The 15,989-nt window shown below is 37.7% G+C and overlaps 1 protein-coding gene across 6 annotated transcripts in view; it reads right to left on the bottom strand.

Annotated features, from left to right (window-relative positions):
* The window catches only part of Rfx3 (regulatory factor X3), a 261,188-nt gene that overhangs the window by 49,112 nt on the left and 196,087 nt on the right, over positions 1 to 15,989 (bottom strand). For all 6 annotated transcript variants that reach the window (XM_052187737.1, XM_052187747.1, XM_052187754.1 and 3 more), the window contains 2 exons: positions 5,181 to 5,302; positions 3,264 to 3,376 (listed from right to left, as the gene is read on the bottom strand). In XM_052187737.1, coding sequence (XP_052043697.1) covers positions 3,264 to 3,376; positions 5,181 to 5,302 — 235 coding nt within the window. The remainder of the gene's footprint in view (positions 1 to 3,263; positions 3,377 to 5,180; positions 5,303 to 15,989) is intronic.

The raw sequence follows: 15,989 nt of genomic DNA, 5'->3' as shown, positions 1-15,989 counted from the left end.
TGCATTAGTTACTTCTCCATGGCTGTGATGACGCACAATGATCAAGACAACTTACAGAAAAAAGTTCATTTGGGCTTATGGGTACAGAGGGCTAGAGCCCATAATGGTGGAGGCACAGCGGCAGGAGCCACAGGAAAGGGCTCGTGCTGAACTGCAAGCACAAAACAGAAAGAGCAAACAAAAATATTCAGGGGGGGGAGCTTTAAACTCTTAAGGCCCATCTCCATTGACATACACTCCCCGAGTAAACTACACCTCCTAAGCTTCCCCAAATAGCACCACTAACTGGGACAAAGTATTCAAATGCACAAGAGTACAGAGCGCGTCACTCAAACTATATTCACTTTCTGACTCTCATAATAGCACAGCCATATCATAAAGCAAAATACACTTAGTTGAATTTTTAAAGTTTTCATAATTTTTCAGTCACAACATTGCTCAGAAGTTCAAGCCCAGAGTCTCTTCTGAGATTCAAAGCAATCTCTTAATTGTAACCCCTTGTAAAATCAAAATTACACACTTCTATGGCACAGAATGTATTTCACTATTCCAAAAGGAAACGATGGGTAATACCATGATAATACTGTATCAAAACATGATTGAAGAATAGCAGGGCAAATATCAAATTCTCTAATGTCACTAACTGATGTCAAAAGGCTTAGATATCTTTGTCCCTCCAACTCTATCGCCTGTGTCCTCTCTTGTGTCTCATGAACCTGCCATTTCCAACATTTTAGGGTGTTCACTACAAGGCAGAGTTTGTCATACAATTTCCAACAACGGCCTTCCAGGCCCCTACCCTCTCAGAACTTCTAGGTAGAGACTGCTACGTTTACTTGGCTTCAGCAACTCTGTGAAAACAAAGGAAGATTCCACAACTTCTTCATCTTTCATGACATCACAAGCCATTTCTACATGGACAACATTGAAAAGTTGGGCTGCTGGCTTGGGATGAACCCTGACCCCTTGATTAGCATTAGCAGCAGCTTTTGGCTGAGGTTGCTTTCCAGGAGTCAAAAACAAACAAACAAACAAAAAAAAACCAAAAACAACAACAACAACAAAAAAAAAACCCCTTATGCTTTCTAGATAAGCTGTAGCTTAGCTAGATGAGATCTTGCTCTGAGAGCACCTTCCCTTTACTGGTTTGCAGATATGACTATCCTAAAGGTCCCAATCTCCTTAATAGTTGCAGTCTCTCTTACATTACAAGCCTTGTCAATAACACTAAGTTTATTAGTATCCTTCGATCTCTGCACTTTGTATTTTTTTTCTGTACCCTTTGTTCTTTTTCATTGTAGACCTGCTTAGGAGTGATTACAAATAAATGTGAGATTGAGTTGATATTGTTCTGGGTTGCAATCTCCTCTGCTAATAAAATGAGTTCATTACTTTTAAATCTAGCCTCAGGCAAGTTCTTAGGGCATAGGCAGAAAGCAGCCAATTTGTTGCCTAAATATCACAGGAACGATCTATAGTCCACTTGCTGATATTGCTACTCTCTAAAATCTCTTTAGCTAGGTCTTGACAGTCCACAGAGCTCTCAGCACTACTGTCTTCCAAGCTTTTACTAGATTGGCCCCATTAAGCCCTACTTGCAGCTTTTAACCAGTTGTCTCATCTGCTTAAAATCTCAGTATGGAATCAGGAGTAGAAAGTGAAGGATTCACATCTTGAACCATAGTCATAAAGCAGAAGGGGCAAACTTGAAATGGCACAAATATTTAAATTCTCCAAGCCCACCTCCAGTCACATACTAATAAGGCCACAATTTCTAGGATTCCCTAAACTCCAATGCCCACTGGGGCCAAGTATTTAAGTATCCAAAAGTATGGAGTGATTCAAACCACTACAGATATTATTAACATTTTCTTATGGAGAGATACTTATGTAAGGTCTCTTTCACTCAAAGGCCAACATGTTACATGAGTCTCCTTCATTTTTCCTTTTGCATTAACCTAAAACCCTAGAGCTCAGCTCATTTTAGTTCCTTTATTGTTTTCAGTCCTATGAGCATATAGTAATTTGACCTACAGATTATAGTAAACTTGTTGAAGCTATAAGCAACCTCTTTGATCAAAAGAATTATGCAATAAACCATTGTACATTTTTTTTTCTTTTTTTTTTATTTGATATAATTTATTTACATTTCAAATGATTTCCCCTTTTCTAGCCCCCCCCCCCACTCCCCGAAAGTCCCGTAAGCCCCCTTCTCTTCCCCTGTCCTCCCTCCCACCCCTTCCCAGTTCCCCGTTCTGGTTTTGCCAAATACTGTTTCACTGAGTCTTTCCAGAACCAGGGACCACTCCTGCTTTCTTCTTGTATCTCATTTGATGTGTGGATTATGTTTTGGGTATTCCAGTTTTCTAGGTTAATAACCACTTATTAGTGAGTGCATACCATGATTCACCTTTTGAGTCTGGGTTACCTCACTTAGTATGATGTTCTCTAGCTCCATCCATTTGCCTAAGAATTTCATGAATTCATTGTTTCTAATGGCTGAATAGTACTCCATTGTGTAGATATACCACATTTTTTGTATCCACTCTTCTGTTGAGGGATACCTGGGTTCTTTCCAGCATCTGGCAATTATAAATAGGGCTGCTATGAACATAGTAGAGCATGTATCCTTATTACATGGTGGGGAATCCTCTGGGTATATGCCCAGGAGTGGTATAGCAGGATCTTCTGGAAGTGAGGTGCCCAGTTTTCGGAGGAACCGCCAGACTGCTTTCCAGAGTGGTTGTACCAATTTGCAACCCCACCAGCAGTGGAGGAGTGTTCCTCTTTCTCCGCACCCTCTCCAACACCTGCTGTCTCCTGAATTTTTAATCTTAGCCATTCTGACTGGTGTAAGATGAAATCTTAGGGTTGTTTTGATTTGCATTTCCCTAATGACTAATGAAGTGGAGCATTTTTTGAGATGCTTCTCCGCCATCCGAAGTTCTTCAGGTGAGAATTCTTGTACATTTGATATGCTACCTATATATAAGTATTTCTGTAGGACAGACATAGACCTAGAAATAGAATTGCTGTAGCAAGAGATATAATGATCAGTTTTAGAGAATAAAATGGGTTCTCACTCTAACTCACCCTTCACTTTCCACTGAGATGAGAAAGAAGGATTTTTATTAGTGTTCAAAGAAATGCTCAAAATAGCTAGTATGAAACTCTATTCTCTAGAGAAAAAACTTGATTATTTTGTCTTAACAAGTTATGTGGCAAAACTTAGCATGTGCTCAGACTACACTTGAAAGTCTTACCTCACAGTGCTCTCGATAAAGACTCTGCAGTGACTTGATATCCTCAAAGGTAGTACCATCTGGCAGAGAAGAGATTTCAACTTCTCCAAACTCTGGAAGTGCTCGAGATGCATCTGTTACCATGACAACACAACAGAAAAAAAGCTATTGTGGATGGTGTCGATTACAGATTAATGAGGGAAAATTTCAGAAGACTAAAAAGAAAAGAAAATGTGGATATCAGAGGGCCAAAGATCACTGACTTTCAAATTAATATTTTCTAGCCAGTCTTAGAAACATTTTCAGCATATAATGTAAGAATGAATGGAGTATATTTGTGAAATTTGTATGAGCTAAGCTTTACCCTAATTAAAATGGGCACTGGATAGGCTCTTAGTAAAAGTAAAACCACCTGAGCTTGCCAGAAGGAATTTTAGTTATTTTTATTATTATGCTATCCAACTACATAAAAATAAACATAGCCTTAAACTCATTATGTTCATACCTTTTAAATAATCATAAGATGAAAGCTATAAAACTAATAGCCCAAAGGACAAAAATAACATTAAGAACATTAATTTGATGTGATAGATGATGCTATACTATAATCAAATTATGTCTCACAACAAGAACATGGTCTATGACTGTAGCCCAAGTCTTTTGAGGCAGCCTGCACTTTCTGGTGGCTACCTTCCCCAATACACTTCAGCATTCAAATCCCTAGGATACTTGCTGTCCCCAGAAACTTCATTTAGTCCTCTCTTGATGACACTGTAAGTTACAAAGCACACACCTTTTCTCTTCTCTCAGTCCTGGACAATTAAAAATGTACTTTGGTATGTTCTTTACCATAAATACAAAAATTAAATGAAGAATGGTATTTATTTATAAGTTCTAAGAAATATAAAATGTTTTACATTCTTTGAATACCAAAGCTAAATTTTAACTACAAAACAAAAAGTAATATTGTTTTGAAGCTCAATAGTCAACTACATTATATCTGAGCACTTAGGTTTAGAAAATGCTGCCTTAACAGTTTTAAGCTCAGACATTTTCTAACATGAAAGTCTATTCCAGCTGTTTCTGTTGGCAATTCACATAAACACACCCATGCACGTGCGTGCACACACACATACACACACACACACACTCATAATCAGACACACACACATACACACTCATAATCAGACACATACACACACACGCAAACATAATCCATATATACAAAGACAAATATGCACACATACATACATATGCACAGACACATATACACATATATGCACACACAGACACACATACCTGCACACAGATACACAAACACACACATATATACACATACATTCTGACAGCATCTCCTTATCTTGACCCACTGTTTGGAGACTATCCTCATGTATGTAATAGATGCCAATTGAACTGCCACTTTTGTTCCTTGAGCTCTAGCACAAAGATTCAAATGTTCACGTTCTACTTGCAAACACTTTCTTGAACAAGAAATGCATATAATTTCTATAAAATTATAAAAATAGGAAGTACTGCAATTAAATTAAGAAGAATAAATTATTTTAACTGTTTAAAAGTTTTCTAATTTAATATATGGATATGTAACTTTGTGTGCAGGAAATGAGAATTCTTTCGAACTTGACATTAATTCTGAAGTATACAGCATGATTTTGATCACAAAAGCCAACTGTAATATAAACTCTTAAAAATACTTGTTTTCAATGCACTGAGGTTTTAAGGCAGATGCATTCAAGATTCCATATAGCTTAATATTTCACAAGAGATGAACCAGAACTATCATTTAACGTCATAGTTTCAGCACCACATCACCTCCCCCTTAATGTGGAATTAACATCTGACAACATTCTACTTGGAAAAGAGACTATTGTTCTTTTCAAAATCCTAATAGCAGCTAATATGCATTACACCTTAACATACCTAAAAACTGTTGATGATGTTGACTTTGGGCAATTACAGTTTGCTCAACAGATGTGCCTGTCTGTTGGCCACTTCCTGTGAAACCATCTGCAACCCCATCCACTTTCTGCATAGGCTTGTACCTAAAAATATTAGATGGGAAACAAACAAACAAACCAAATTATTCCTTGCTTTATTATACTACCCAAACTTTTAAGGCGTTCAGTTGTAATCTAGTTCTGCTAATGTCAAGATACTTGTTGAATGCTTCTTCTTGATACACTCATGACGTTCTGTGTAGACATTTTTTTTCCAATTGTGAAATGAAAAAGGGAAAGGCAATCAGAAATATAAATTCATTTGTGAAAGTCCAGAAATTGATATAAAAATGAAATAATTGTGAGACATTTCTTTGGGCAGCAGAGGCAAAGATAGTTGTGCCTATAGTTGTAGAACATATTGTGAGCATAACTAGTAGTGTCCATTGGCTCGAGGTAAAACATAAATACACTGGAACTTCATTCTAAACCAAGATCAAAGAGCTCATAATGAAATGTTAATGGAGGCTTTGAGTTAAGAGATTTAAAATAAGATCCATCAAAAATCTTTTGATACTGCTCTTCACATTTCCTCAAGCCTCATATATATCTTAACACATTTATCTTCCTTGATTCTTATCAACAGTTGCACATAAAAAGGCCAGAAGCTTCAGTATGCAACAAAATAAATCAATTAGATGTTAGAGGACTTAAGGTAGGGTTTAGCTCTCAATGTTAGGATGCTTGACTAGTAAGCACAAGGCACTGGGTTCCACCTAAGACTAGGGAAAATTATCCTATGTATAAAAGGTAATCAAAGTCAAAGAAATTTTAGGTTCTACTTCCAAACTTTATGTACATTCCTTGCTAATAGAGAAAATGTGCTTCATTGGCTAAGGAACAGACTTCTTGGAGGCCAAGCATCACATCACTACCCTACCAGCACTATACCACCAGTACAACCATCATACCATCACACCATTCTTAGTACCAGCAGCAGCACCATCATCACCATTACTACAAGCACCAGCATCATCCCAGAACCACCAGTGCCACCACCACTGCCACCATCACAAGAGTTAAACCATCAGCACAAGCAGCAGCAGCACCACCACCAGGAGCACCAGGAGCACCAGTACTACCACCAATATTAGCACCATCAGCACAAACATTGCCACATACCACGCCATCCTTATCATCAGCACTACTAGCAGCAGCACCATCACCAACATCAACATTCCCACACCACCACAAGCATTAGCATGAGCCTCCAGGAGTCTCTGCAAATCTCCCCAGGCAAGCAAGCACAGACTATGTATGCAGTGTGTATGTATTTTTTCATTTGCTCAGCGTGTACTTTTCTTCATTTCTCGTATTAAACACACACATGCGCACATATACACCCCCCCACACATGCATACATGCACACACGCGCGCACACACACACACAAAACCTATGGGTCTAACCTAGTTCCTCTGCACATATGCTATGTTATATGGGTTTGGTGTTCTTGTGGGATTCCTAACAGTGTGAGCCACGGCCATCTCGAGGTCTTTTGCCTACCTTTGAGACTCCTTTCCTCTTACTGGATTGCCTCAACCAGTTTTGATGTGAAAATATGTGCCTGGTCTTATTATACCTTGTTATCTCATATTTGCTTGATATCCTTGGAAGGCATGCTTTTGTTTCTGAGAAGAGGTGATTAAGTGTGTGGATTTGAGGGAAATGGAAGTTGGGGGTGGGAAGGTCTGCAGTCAGGATGTAATATATAAAGGAAAAATAAATAAAAAAAAAACAAAGAGGGATCAATGTGTTTTTGCTAACAAAGAAGGCAATTTAAGGGTTTTGTTAGTTTTGACAGTGATTTACAAACTGAGAAAGTTCTGGAAGGATATGTTAATAGTCACTATCCCTTATGACAGCAATTGCTTCTAGAATTTTGTCTTATATTTGCATGTTTCTTCTTGTTTATGTCAAAAAGTAGCAAAAATACTATGCAAAATGAGGACAATGAAAATAAAGGATTGTAATAAAAACCAGCAAAAACCAAAGATCATAAAGTTTATTATCTAGAAGTATCTTCATCTGCATTAATGTTTGTCTTTCAGTCCCTCCATTTCTAACTGTACTGATTTTTTTTTTTAAAAAAAAAGGAACTTAGTATTTTCACCACCAAGGTATTTCACCCTTAATTTAACTGATATGTGGTTATTATGAATGTCAAAATCCTTAACACATAAATAGGACACATTTAAAAATGTCTCCATGCAGTCAAAAGGTAGTACATGATTGGTCCTAGTGAGCGCCATATAAGCAGTTCTTAGATGGCCTGGAGAAATGATTCAATAATTGAGCAAGAAAGTGAGGGCACTGAGGATGAAACGGCAGAGCAAGCATCCTCCTTCTTAGAGCTTTAGTCATATCTCCATCAAGAACAGAATTTTGGTTGTTCTTCTGTAATGACAAAAGAGAACTTCGGCCTGTGGCCATGCTCAGAATCAGGAAATGCACTGGTCGCACTGGTTCTGTGACACTCCAAGACTGTCACTTCCAAAGCAGGTCTTCCCAGCAGGTCATGAGAGAGTTGAGAATCTTCCTGACAGTGTGCTGTATGCTTGGGTGGGCAGTAGTGGACTGGCTCTTTTGTGTAGCAGAATTGAACGATTTCATGAGGAAAGTTTTGTTTACTCATTGATTCATTCATTCAAGGTTTAATCTAATTTTAGCTGAATTTTTAGACACACAAAAAAATGATACTACTAATAAAATTGGATATTTTTTAACCATGCTTACTCAGGGTTAACTATATTATCTTAGATGAAATGGTTAAATTTGAATGATTTCATCTGGCAATATTTCCTACAGATTCAATTATTGAGTTTTAGTATTGGTTTATGCAGTGTCTGTAATTTTGTCAACTATTTTTAATCACGTTCTTTTTTGTTCTACATAGCACTGGGTCTTACTGACATAAATATGAAGAGTAAGTGAAATTTAACCTAAAAGGAAACAATAGATTTAACTCTTAGATTGCACATTTTCCAAGGATACATGCTATATACAGTAGTCTACCTTCAAAAAGAGTTCAGCAAATCTCCCACTTAAAAGCAAAACTATTTGCTCCCTTGGAAAGGCAGAGTTGGCCAATATCATAGGCAGTAGAAAACTCTAAAAGAAAGGGGTATTACATCTTAAAATATGCAATCAAAGCACAATGAATTACAATTAACACATGACTGTGTAATAATACTACGATTGAGTTAGAAGCACTAATTAGGTGTACAATATTATGTGGGAGATATAAAACATGAAAAGAAGCTTATGAGAGGAAAAGAGTTATACAAAAACATTCTAAAAATACTTTGAGTCAATACTTAGAAAAAAAGAGGAAACCCAGAAAATACAGAACTAGGAAATAAGCATTTTCATTATAACTATAACAGTAACTATAGTAGAGTAGACAGTGGGCTGAGAGACTGGCAACAGTGGCTTTCATGTACTTATCTTTGGTAGTAATACGAATTATATAAGCTAGAAAATTTTAAGCCTTCCCTTGAAAAGTCGGGGAGGGGTTTGTGTCAATAATGAATGGAAGATGGCTCATGGCCAAGAGGGCTCCTGTAAGCAAGGACACATGGAGAAGCTCCTCAGAAGCACTAACTTTTGCTCTCTATGCTGTGTCTAAAGCAATAATCACACAGTCACATATTCATTATATTACTGTCTAGCATTTAGTCAGTCCTTGGAAGACATCTTCAAAGTTGGGAATTTTGGATTCAGGAAGTCCAGATGTTCATTCTCTTGATTCTAAGGGAATATAGGATCAATTACTTTGCTGTCTGGTGTTCTCTAAAGCAGGAGCATCAGGACAGTCACACTCAACAGAGGCTAAACAAATACTCATCATTGCTGATTCTTACTTGAAGAGAAGGCTAAGGATAATGTATTTTATCATCAATATCTAGGATGTTATCCACAAGAGCCTAGCCTTACTCAACATCTACTAAACGATGTCTTTCAGAGTTGGGCTTGGAGTTGGTTTTGCCCCTTCTAAAATATTTCCTGAGTAGCTTGCATGGACCTAGTTCACAGGAACTGCTTAACACAAAACAGACACGTTTAATGCCATGTTGTAGAAATATACCTAACATTAGACAGCACACATTCCCCTAAAAACACAAATTTTAATTTTTCCTATAATATACATATATTTTAAATGAACAGCTAAGACTACACTATCAATTGTTAGAACATAATTAGATCAATTTATCAGACAAAAATTGAGTACATGTGATATGGCACTGTGCAGGTTGTTTTAGCCAGGTAAAGGATAAACACTAATATTTTTAAGTTTTTTAATACCTTATTGGCCTAACATAATAATTCTACATTATCTTAATTCTGACAAAAGTTTTATTACTAAGAAATGAATGTTTGATCTTTGTGCCTCTCTTTATTCTTCATTAAATAGTCATCAAAAATATTACATTGTAAAAGGCAGAAGGAATTGGCTGAAAACACACCTCTACCAAATCTGTTTATCAAATCCTGTGGAAATAATGAACTCTACAGCATTGAGAACTATAGCTTCCATGTACTCCTATTTACTTTCCAAATTATTTCTAGGTTGAGTTTTCCTGTCATAGATGCTTAGGGCTATTGAGTTATGCATGTTCATAGGAGAGACCTGCATTTTATTAAAGGAGGCAATAGCTCTTGGTTTCAAAATTAGCAAGGAGCAAATGATCATTTTAACAGCTTGCAACTCCATGGGAAATCAGAGTGAATACTGTTAATGATTAAGAAATGAAAGACACTCTGATGTCTTAATAACTGAGTGTACGTTTGAAACCTGTCACTAAAAAGAAAATCTGGAAAACTGTTAGGAATCTCCCCCCATGAGGTTAGTTGTAGCTGTTATTTGGGACTTGAACAGCTGTGTTCTACAGTAGAAACAGTATTCTGTCAATAATCTCACAAGCACAGACAGTGAAGAAGTCCAGTGGAAGGCATAGAGCATTACATATTCACCATTACTGGAAAGAGTTTTCAACACATCAAATGAAACATTTGGAAAGGTCCTTTCAAAGCAGCTGAAAAGTGCCCAGGTGAACGGCAGTGCCAGTACAGAGGCAGGTAGTACTTATATTTATGATTCATGAAAGTACAAAACTAATTTGCACAAACAAATTAAAAATGCTCACTTAATACCAAGAGGCTAGAATTTTCTACTTTACTAATGTCTTGTAGTTCTCTTTAAAAAAACTGTCCTAGATTGATATTGGAAGTGAGCCAAGTGACAAACACAGATGAATCAGAAGAAAACAGTCAATGTGAGAAGGTCCGTTATTTATGAATAGTAAATGAATCTGCAATGTCATATTAAATATGAAAGTGAGTCATAATTTCAACTTTGCTGACTAAAGGTAGGATTTCATTTGTACTCTTCTTGGTAACTTAGAATATTTGCCTATTCACTAGTTTACATTTGCAGTGATGCAAGAAAATAAAAAAAAGTAAATTCAAATGGGGTCATTGTCTCAACTGAGGGTGAATGATGCAGCTCACTCATTCTTTAATGAATTTGCTATTGTAGGTGCTGAAGAGGGAATGTTGAAAAAGGCAAGTCTGGGGCTGGAGAGATGGCTCAGTGGTTAAGAGCACCGGCTGCTCTTCTGAAGGTCCTGAGTTCAAATCCCAACAACCACATGGTGGCTCATAACCATCCGTAGGACACCTACAGTGTACTTACATTTAATAAATAAATAAATCCTTTAAAAAAAATAGAGTCAAGTCTGAATGCCTGAATTTCTCTACTGAGCACTCTTAGCACCAGGAATGTACACTTAGAAGCCTAGAACAGTGATATGCTTACAAACATTGCGTGTGTGTTTGTGTGTGTGTGTGTGTGTGCACGCGCGCACGTCTGCGCACGTGTGCGTAGCACTTCTTTTGTTTACAGCTGGCTCTGTTACAGAGATCCTAAAATATATCTTCTGCTTCTTTATTTAGAGAATCCTAATCCTGTTCTACCTGATGTCAACAAAAAGTAAAAGCACCTAAGGCTCTGTCTAGGAAAAAATAAACTGCTGTGATTCTTGTCTAAAGCACAATTAAATGGGGGCTTTCTTGTACGTAAGTTACAATATAATTTACAGATGAGCTCTACCATATAAAATGAGATTGAAGAGCATTATAAACTTCAATGAATACTTAAGAGTAATAGATGGTGGCTATGACTATTTATCAGACACTGTGTACATTCCTTGAGCTCAGTTAATGCTGGAAGAATGGTTCTTTATGATCCTCTTGACTTCAGTGGAACATGGGATCATGACATCAAGAGACACTATGGTGGTATACTAATGACAATTACTTCAGCAATCAGTGTCAGGGTTCCTCAATATCATCTCAGACCAAATCACATACTTAACAGAGCAGTTGCTCACTTAGGACTTCTGTCACTCTTAATTGCCCCAAGGGAAGGACCCAGTCCTCCAAGTTTAGCTTTGTAATAATCCCAGAGAATTTGTGCTCCAGGGAAAGTAAGATGAACTATTAACGTTGATGGAAGCCAGGAACTACTAGCCCTGAAGAAGACACAAACATTTTGTAAGTGCATGCTGTAAGTTACCTGTGTCTTCAAGGATAGAATTCAAACAAGCATGAAGAGGGTAGATTCTTATCCAGGTTGCTATATGGAATTTACCTATCCTATGTAGATGATGTTTTCTTTTAAACTTATTTCTTTCTACCCTTGTTCATCTTATGCTCTCTTTTACATTGTTCATATTATGCTCTCTTTTACATGTAAGCAACTGACAACTACATGAAATTGTTCAGAAATGACAAATTTTAGTATTTTGAGAGTGGATACCGGAATCAGACATGGTCAGGCACATTATCAAAAACATGGAGTTTCTCTCTACCAGTTGTGAAACAGGATACAAAAGAATAGCTAAAATATATGTGCCAACAATTCCTATGGATTTCTCTAAATGCTGAAAACTGTCCCTCTCCTTTTGCTCCTTGACAGCCTACTTTATGTGTTGTCTAAATTAGGGTGAGAAATTAGTACATGAGTAAATATCCTTAACAATTGGAGTCCACTTCATTCAAATGCAAAGTTTTCTTTCAACAGAAGCTGTTTTCAACATTTTTCTCCTTTCTACTACCCACAGCTGATGCTACTTTCGGAGGAATGTATTGATGGCTTTTGGCTTCTTTGCCTCTGGTCTGCAGAGGAATAGCAATAAGGGCTGCTACAAGTGCTTTAGCTCATTTGCCCTTCACTGAAGGTCCACAGACCATGGCACCACCAAGGAAGTCCCAAGGAAACACATGACTCTGACTTATAATTTTCTTTTGTCAATAGCTACATCCCACAATTGCCTTTGAATCAAGCAGGCGCTAATCTGCTCCTTTATTTTAGGTAAATGGTTTGGAAACTGGTTCACCTCTCAAGTATGGGAAAATATGGACTGTAATACCTGCTGCTCAACCATAACTTCTTTTTACTTAACCTCTTGATGCATGACTATGCTCCGTATGGCTATGCTCTGATTGGCTATGCTCAGTATGGCTACGCTCTGATTGGCTATGCTCCGTATGGCTATGCTCTGATTGGCTATGCTCCATATAGCTATGCTCTGATTGGCTATACTCCGTACGGCTATTCTCTCATTGGCTATGCTCTGGATGACTATGCTCTGATTGGCTATGCTCCATATAGCTATGCTTTGATTGGCTATACTCCGTATGGCTATGCTCTGATTTGCTAGGCTCCGTATGGCTATGCTCTGATTGGCTATGCTCCGTATGGCTATGCTCTGATTGGCTATACTCCGTATGTCAGCTCTGGAGAGCATCTGATTTGCACAGATGGGGAAATTATCTCTACTATCAAGTTTTCAAACTAGATATATAAAACTGAATTCCCAAACTTAAATTATCAAAATAATATACACACATACTTGACTTTGAATTATAAATGGACCTATAGGTGCTGCCAATAAATCATGGGATATTTAATCTGAATATACTGAGTTGTTTAATACCACTACCTGTTATTAAATATTTCAAATCTTCCACACACCATTTGTAGTTTAACAAGAAATTATATTTTCTTTATGAATTTAAATTTCATTAGAATAATTTGAATCTTGAATTATCCAGATATTAAAAAAATATATCAGGGGCTAGGCAGTAGAAGCACACACTTCTAATCCCAGCACTCAGGAAGCAGAGACAAGCAGATACCTCAGAGTTTGAGGCCACCGTGGTCTACAGAGAGAGAGAGTTCTAGGACATCCAGGGCTACAGAGAAAAATCCTGACCCAGATAACTCAAGAAAAAATTTCAGATAAATGATAAAAATAATTATTTTAAATTATTTCAACAAAATCAAAGAAAAAGACAGTGTGCAGAATATATGATCCTTCAGCAACCTGAAGCCTTTCTGGATATAGCAATGCAAAGCCCGAGTACTCAGCAAGAACACTGCTGTCATTGCAAGAGCAAGGCCCTAGTCAGGCATGGTGACACATGCCTTTAATACCAGCCCTTGGGAGTCAGAGGCAGGTGCATCTCTGCGAGTTTGAGGCCAGCCGGGTCTGGATAAAAGTTAAAGGCCAAAAAGTACAAAACAAAATTAGTCACCCAAATTATTTTCCTTGGCCAAGGTGGGGCAGGGGGTGGGGGACATCCTTGTGGAGACAGTAGGTGGGGAGGAGGTATGGGATGTGGAATAGTCGAAGGGTGGACCAGGATGGGAATAAAATCTGGAGTGTAAATAAATAAATAAATAAATACATAAAAGATTTTTTTAAAAAAGTTACAGGCTAGCTGGGAATATATAGTGAGACCCAAATCTCAAAAACACCACAAAAGAAAACGCCACCAGGAGACAAAACAAAATCTATTCCATCCAGTACATCTTTGGTATTCAAATATTCTTCATTGATGAGAAGGCAGACTACTCAAGACCCTTACACTGGCAGATTTTGCTAACATAATAAGAATTTTATATCTCTACAGACATGTTCATATTGTGCCCCTTTTTCTTACATCAATTATTACCACCTGAAGATATATTTATGTATGTGTATACACACACATACAAATTTAAATTTCACTAGAATAATTTGAATCTTGAAATTATCCAGATATTAAAAAAATATCAAGAGCTAGGGAGTAGAAGTGGACACCTTTAATACCAGCACTCAGGAAGCAGAGACAAGCAGATTCCTCAGAGCTTGAGGTCACCATGGTCTAGAGAGAGATTTCCAGGACTACAGAGAAAAATCCTGACTCGGATAACCAAAGGAAAAAAAAATATATATATACACACACACACACACACATATATATATATATATATATATATATATATAGATAGATAGATAGATAGATAGATAGAGAGAGAGAGAGAGAGAGAGAGAGAGATAATTCAGAAAAAAGGAAAGAAAATAAAAACAAACTTTACTTACCCAATTCAGGCTCTTTAAAAAATTTTTCCATTTATTTTATTTATTTATTTACTCACTCTCCAGATTTTATTCCCCCTCCCCCATCCACACTCTGACTGTTCTATATCTCATACCTCCTCCCCTCCCCTCTGTCTCCACAAGGATGTCCTCACATCCACACCCACCCAACCAGACCTCTAAACTCCCCGGGGCCTCCATTCTCTTGAGGCTTAGGAGCTTTTTATAAAGACTGTCTTTGGAATATTTACATCCACATAAGGTTACTAGATTTCCTCTTGATAAATCACATGAAGAAACTAGCTTTACTTGTCTTAGGCACAATTTGTCAAGTTAGTAATTATATTTGAATATGTTATTTCTAAACCAAGCTTTTCTTGATTTTGCCATACCTGGGGATTCATCCTATAAACAGTCACCAAACCACAACACTATGACAAGAAGCATGTACCAAAAGGAGCATGCCATGGCTGTCTCCAGAGGGGCCCGGCCAGAGCCTTACAAATACAGAGGCAGAAACTAGCAACCAACTATAGGACTGGGCTTGGGGTGCCCAAAGGAGGATCTGGAGGGTGGACCAGAGGAGCTGAAGGGTTTTATAGCCCAATGGGAAGAACAATGACTTTGGACACCCAGACACCCCAAGACTCCCAGGGACTGAACCATCAACCAAGGGGTACACATGGTTCCAGCCAAAAATGTGGCAGAGGAAGACCTTGTTGGGCATCAGTGGGAGGAGTGGTCTTTGGTCAAGTAAAGGCTCAATAGAGGTCCCAACAAAGGGAAACGGACTGGGGGTGGGGGGTTGGGGGTGGGAGTGTGTCGGGTAGAGGGACATATACATGGAAGTAGGGGGTGGAAGGATAAGGAATCTTTGGGGAGGGGGCTTTTGGGAGGAGGAAAATTGGGAAAGGTTTTACAATTGGCAATGTAAATGAAGAAGATACTCAAAAAAAAAAAAATAGCAAAGAACCCAGGGGAACCATTCCTTTTTCCTAGTACTTCTACCACTTCAGTAGGAAAACACAGTTAATACTATAGAGCCTAAGTAAGCTATACTAGTAAAGAGGGTGAGTTTGCAAAATTTTTATTTACTGTAAATTGTGACAAGCATCATAAGTAACTAGAAGACTCAACAATGCAATGGGATTGCTTCAAGTTTCTCTCCATTTAGTTTGATGTTAGCTACTGGTTTGCTGTATATTGCTTTTACTATGTTTAAGTATGGGCCTTGAATTCTTGTTCTTTCCAAGACTTTAAGCATGAAACAATGCTGAATTTTGTCAAATGCTTTTTCAGCATCCAA

This window comes from Apodemus sylvaticus, chromosome 1 (genome assembly GCF_947179515.1).
Source record: "Apodemus sylvaticus chromosome 1, mApoSyl1.1, whole genome shotgun sequence".
Taxonomy (NCBI): domain Eukaryota; kingdom Metazoa; phylum Chordata; class Mammalia; order Rodentia; family Muridae; genus Apodemus; species Apodemus sylvaticus.
Note: the sequence above shows the minus strand (reverse complement) of the source record. Positions and strands in the feature narration are given on the sequence as shown.